General features: G+C 42.9%; 1 protein-coding gene across 1 annotated transcript; it reads left to right on the forward strand.

Annotated features, from left to right (window-relative positions):
• Positions 1-905: 905 nt before the first annotated feature.
• Positions 906-2,466, forward strand: BRI3BP (BRI3 binding protein). The gene is made up of 2 exons (XM_009880250.1): positions 906-1,005; positions 1,661-2,466. Exons 1-2 carry the CDS (start codon positions 951-953, stop codon positions 2,077-2,079), a joined length of 474 nt encoding a protein of 157 aa, XP_009878552.1. The 5' UTR covers positions 906-950; the 3' UTR covers positions 2,080-2,466.
• Positions 2,467-6,376: the final 3,910 nt, after the last annotated feature.

Raw genomic sequence — 6,376 nt, forward strand, 5'->3', positions numbered from 1 at the left:
CCCCCCCCCTTCCTCACACCGCCATCCTTCGCTTCCTCTCCCTCCTCGCTGGTGCTCCCGGGGATGACCGGGTGGTTTCGGGGGGCAGAGCCCCGCGGGAGGTCGACCCCTTCCCCGACTCCTCTTTTCTGCCCCGGCCCGGTGCTCGGCGCTGGACCCGCAGCGGCCTCTTCTCCTGTGCCGGCCCGGCTGCGGGTGAGGCGGCGGAACGGGCTGGAGCGTTGGTTTGGGGAAGAAAACAAGAGGCGAGGCTTGACGTGGAGCAAACGGCAAAAAGGCCAACCCAATATTGATAGAAAAAACCTCTAAATACAGGTTATTTCAGGTGGCGGGAGGCCCGCTGCCGGTGAGGAGCCCTCCAAATGAAACGTGGTCTGTGCACCAGCAGAGCATCCCCCGTCCGTAGGGCCACATATGATCTTGCAGGATATAAGGCATGTGGGCAGCCGGACCTGTACGTCCCTCTCTCCCTCCTTTCCTCGGCCAGTAGCAAGAAATAATGCTGTTAAATTGTCCTGTAAATGCATGTGAGACATTTGGGGGTGATGCTGGGGACATCTCTCAGGTGCTCGATAAAACTAATGCGCTGCTCTGCTTTACCAATGTCCATTGCTGTTAATAGTGTCTTCTTTAAACGATGGTAAAGCTAAGTGCATTTCTCAGTCCTGTCAACATATACATTTACATGCCAAAATACCTAGTATAAGGTAAATTGTCATAAGTAAAATTAAGATTCACAGAGTTAAACATTTAGAGGTTTGGGGTTTTTTTCCCCTTGAGAACTTCAAAATAGTCAGCAATTCTTGTTTCATGAATTGTAATTCTACTCATGACTAGTAAGTCTCAAAGTGTCTTTAAGGAATTGAGGATTTTTTTTTTTAATTTTCAATTTTATTTCTCAGTTTTTCTCAAGGTTGACAGAAAGGTTTGTGAATGGGGTGGATATATTAATGGACACATTCTGGAGAATATGGACTGATTTGTTAGATGTTCTTGGAATTGATGGTAAGTGTGATGCCTGTTAACTCTTGAACTATATCAGCCTGTATCAATGTTGACAAGCATAGGCCGAGTGGGAAAATAATTACATGTTATCACGCTGCATTAAACATCCATCAGTGGTATCTCTGTCTGCTTCACATGGCTTTGATTTTGCGATTAGTACCTTCAAACAAGAGGACTAAACTCAGCCATTCCGTTCCTGTATATGTATCTTCAGGATATCTGTAGAACGCATTACAAGTCACGGTTGGTTTCTTGGTATTATCATTAAATGGATGCACATGGCCAGAAACAGTGCAGGGAAATAAAGGAGGACTAGAAGAAGGAAGGGAGCAATTGAGAGCCTTGAGAATATAGCTTGTACAAACAAGGATCTTTAGCCTCGGTATGAACTTCAACCTTAGGCCCTACAGTAGTTTGTCTTTGAAGAAACTTTAGCACCTCTGCTGTGAAGGAATTCATTCGGTTGCATCACTGGAGCTGAGCCAGTAACAGGAAGAAGGTTCATCCAGAAATGGGTGAACTAGCTTTGCCCCTCAATTTAGAAAACACAGTCGTGACCCCACTGCATGGCCCTTTGAAGCTGCACTTGCATTTTTTCCTTTATCACTTAGGCATGCACTCATTAATATTCTGTAAATTTTCCTTTGTTTTTCAGCCTCCAACTTGACTCATTATTTCAGCCCAGCAGCAATTGCCAACAACCCCACCCGTGCTCTTCTGCTGATCGGTGCCATTTTACTTGCCTATTGGTTTTTATCTCTCTTCCTTGGATTCTTCTTCTATCTCCTGCACATGCTGTTTGGTCGCTTTTTCTGGATCGCGAGGGTTGCCCTTTTCACTCTCTCCTGCGTGTACATCCTCCAGAAGTACGAAGGTGACCCGGAACACGCGGTCCTGCCTCTCTGCTTTGTTGTAGCAGTCTACTTCATGACAGGTCCAGTTGGATTTTACTGGAGAAGAAACAGCAACAGCAGCCTCGAGGAGAAGATGGACCACCTCGATAGTCAGATCAGACTTCTGAACATACGTCTTTCCAGGGTGATTGAGAACCTGGACAGAGGCGGTGACCAATGAACCAACCCCTATAGACCACTGTACACCAGCTCTAGAAAATTCCTAAGCACTGTCTCATTTGAAGTTACAAAGCAACAAAACGTCACATGGTAAAAAGTGTGCAAAGTTATAACTTTTCATCATGTGTAAGACTAATTTATCTAGATTATACACAGCCATTATACTGTTAGGAAAAAAAACCAACAACATTTAAAAATTCAGCTGTATATTCAGAGAGTTTTATCCAGTACTAGAATTTTCTCAGTAGAGAAACGCTTACTTTTACAAGCATTGAAAAACATCTTTTGTAAAGTTTTTATAAAAGCAAATTGAGTAGTCTTTCAGATATGGAAATTGAGCTAAACATATGCAAATTTGACACTTAAAAAGTTAAAAAGAAAAAAAAAATCTCAAGCTACCAAACACTTCCATTAAGAAGTAACTGCTGTGGGTCCGCTTTTTTTTTTTAACTTGTGAATGTTTTTGTTTTATTGTTGGCTTTTTTCATTGCCTTGAAGTTGCCTTTCATAGAGTATCAGATGAGGAATTTTCTGGTATCTGGGCCAAAAAATTCACACCATAGCTTTTAATAGGAGGTGGGGAATAAGGGAGAAGGAAAATTTCATAAATTTGAAGTCCTTAAATGCCAGTCCAATATGAGGAAGTGAGAAGTGCACGTGTGGCATTATTTCATTGCATTTCATCTCGAGAACTTTAGTTCAGTGTCTGAAAGGAAATCTGGTTTAATAAATAGACACAAAAGGAAGAGATGTAGTGTGGCAAATTGTAATTCATATTTGCTCTTCACAGTTGAGCATTTTCTAAGCATAATTGCATAGAATGAAACATGATTTTTAATCTCAGGACCCACGTACTTTCTCGAAAGAGGCAGCAGTTAAAAACACTTGCAAATGTATTGTTGCTTAAAGCTTTCTCAGGACCAATAAGCGGCAATAAATTATCTTCAGGAAGATCTGGATTTTTTTCTAAAATTGTAATAGTTTTATAGGAGCTTTTTGCTTGAAGTCTGTGTCCTCACTACATTGGGTTTTGGGGGAAGGTGAGTCACCTTATGAGAAGGGTTTATCAAACGGTTATATTTGGAAGTCATGTAGGAGCTTTGAAGCAGTTTTGTTTTGAAGGATCCTATATGTTCGTAACCGTAGAATTAACTGTTTTGGTAGGGTGTCCCTGGCTTTGTAAGGTTTGTTGAAATGCATTGAAACAAAGGTAACCTCAGGGAAGAAAGTTGGATAAGCGGTGCCACTCGGTAACCTGTAGCATCCAAGGATATGACGGGGGGAGGGAGGGAAAGCATCTAAACCGTAGTGACGAGCACAGTATCAATACCGCCAGGGGTGAAACGGACCACAGCTGTAGAGCTGCATATTCCATAATGTCTAAACGAACAAGTAGAGAACCAAAAAAAAAAAAAAAACCAAAACAAAAAAAACAGAACAAAAATTGGTGTGTGATAGGGACTGGCTAAAAAGCAAAGGGGAACAAATCCGAGTAGGTGACGATGCACGTGCTGTTGCTTCGCCCGCGAGTGCCGGGTCCAGGGGATGGGCTGGGGCAGCCGGGCACAGCTGGCCACAGCTGGGCACAGCCGGGCGCTCCGTCTTCGGCTTCTGCTTTCGTTGGGTAGAGCTTTTGTTGGGTGTGACGCCTGACTGAATGTAACTGTGGGGTGAATTTATTTTTCGCTTTATGCTGAAGCTTAATACTGTTGTTAAATTGTGTGTTACTTGCCTAACCTCTTTTGGTCTGTATGTGACATTGACATGAAGGATTCTTTTACACTCCATGTTAATGGCCTTTACTCCAGACTGTGATCACTTAAGTTCAACACGGTTGAAGTTCATATGCAGCTGGCACTGTTGTAATCCATTTTTAATTTTTTTATGTCACCTGTAAATCCCCCCTGCATCCCATTTTTTCGAGAAATACATATTTGGAGTTGCAAAGCAACTGCTTTTCATAACTTAAAATCTTTCCCACGAACAGATAAGTACTATGGCAACAAATAATCCGCTTTGCAAAGCTGAAAATGTAGATTGCTGTATGTTCCTTTTTACAGCTCGTTTTCCATAGTATTACCAAGTCTTCCCTGTAAACTCAGTTTTCCCTACTGTTGCGCACAGAGGACTGGGCTAAAACACCAACCTGGGAATTAGGAATTGATTAGCGAAGCTTGTCAGGTCTTTATGCGTTTTGCTAAATTTGAGGCCTGAGGACCAAAGCCTGCAAACCTCGCTCGTGTAAGCGGCTCCATCGACTTCCGTAGGACTACGTGCATGAGTCAGTTTTGCATAGATTCTATTTTATGTAATCCATATTTAACGTTGAAGTTAAAAATACCGAATCGTTTATATATCAAGAGTTGTCTATGATAAAGATTTCCTTTAAAATGCTATATATAAAGGTTAATTTTGGTTGTAGCTTCTCCCTGTCTTGCTCTAATTATTTGCCTTAGTTTTGTAGAATCAGCCCTCCTGTATTAATACTCTTGATTTTGATCACCGTGCTGCTTGAAAAAAAGTATTTTTGTATTTACTTGCGTCCCATGTATAGCAAAATGTTATGTGAAAAGCGGTATATATAAAATTGGATATTTTTAATCAGTATTTTTCCCAGCGCTCAGTTTTCACGTTAGTCGAATTCAGAAGTAATGATTTTTTTTTTTTTTTAAAGCACAATCTAATCTTATATATATATATATATACACTTTAAAAATGCTCTGTATTTTTAAACATGCACTGTAGTGAAAACGCTTTTGGGACATGAATGTGGTATTGTATTTAATCTCTTCCAACTTTTGTAAATACCTTTTACAAATATTTTCCATACCGAGCCATCTAGTTTCCCCGTGGAGGTTTTTGCTGTTTTTTAGAACTGGTTCCAGTGACAGTGGCTGCACTGCTTTTCTATTGCCATTGCTAGGAACATGTCCTGCGCGTTCCCAGCGACGTGCAGGCATCGCCTTGTCACCCACCGATAAACCCAGACACGGGATGTGACAGACTCGCCCGAGTCGGTGGCAGAAATGGGGCTAAACCCCAGATCTCGCCGCTCCCGGCCCTTTGCTTGAACCACGGCAGCCTCCCCGGCGGGCAGCGTCGCTGCGCTTCTCTGCCATCCGCCTCCCTCGGCCTCGCAGCCAGTGCGAGCTGCTCGCGATGCAGCAGGGGTGACCCGGGGTGCAGGGGGACGGGGTGACGCTCCTCACCTGTCCTCCCCTCCCGCGGCCTCTGGCTTGGGGAAGGTTACCCACGTAACCAGCTGATGGAACCATTTAAGATGGGCTTCAGGCTGTCCGGTATCAGAAATCCCGGTAGGGTCTTAAGTGTTTTTAAACTTCATGCTTTAAGACCTAATATTGGAAACTACTGTAGTATTTTCGATACATTCACATTTTTGCAAAACTAACATCGGTAGCAATTTCTTTGAAAGTCTGTGCCTCACCTATAGCTAACCGAGCTGTCGTTTTTGGGACGTAACGCTTTTAAAAGTGGTATTGGGTGTCAGAGTGCAACGTATAAAATCTGGTGTAATTCAGTGCTGTAGTTAGTAGTGCGTCCTTCAAATTGTGATTTGCTTTTAAAGACTTGTTGCATCGTTAATGTGGAAAATAGACCAGTGTCAATCTTAGCTCTTCGATGGCGTACAAGTTTTTCAGTGTGATTTGCCTCCCGTACTGATCCGTATTTGGCAGCTAATGACGTAAATGACCATAAGTTCTCTTTGTCTGGGTTGGAAAATAAAAGGTTTTATTGTATCCGCATGTATTTTAAACTTTCGGGTCATTCCATCGCGCTGTGGTGACAGCACGTTTAGAGATTGATCTTTTCCTTTTACGCGGAAATGGTATTTGCTCGGCGGCGGCGCTGGTGGTAGTGATTCCACAGCCGTTCTGTACATCAGACTTCGAAAATTATAGTGTTTCGGTTTGTACAACGGTGTTCATGTAAAAAATAATTTGGTCTGAAGAGATGTGTGTATACTTTTGACATAGGGAAATAGTAGATTCTACTGATGATATCGTTAAGTAGTTACAAATATATCAGACTTATTTTTTACAGAGCTGCACCTGCCTTTATTTATTACTTACCTGACCACCGAATCAATGTACTGCGTAGGTAAATATTTGTAGACCAATTTCACAAATCAACTATGGTATTGTGACAAAGCTTCAAATAAACGTTTACTGAAACTTTGCACCGAGGAATGAATTGGCTTTGTCGGGCGTCTCCGGGGCGGCGGCGGGAGCGGCGCTTCCCGCGCTCGGGGCGGCCCCGCCCCGGCCCCGCCCCGCCCC

The sequence above is a fragment of the Charadrius vociferus genome, unplaced genomic scaffold (assembly GCF_000708025.1).
Source record: "Charadrius vociferus isolate BGI_N301 unplaced genomic scaffold, ASM70802v2 scaffold332, whole genome shotgun sequence".
Taxonomy (NCBI): domain Eukaryota; kingdom Metazoa; phylum Chordata; class Aves; order Charadriiformes; family Charadriidae; genus Charadrius; species Charadrius vociferus.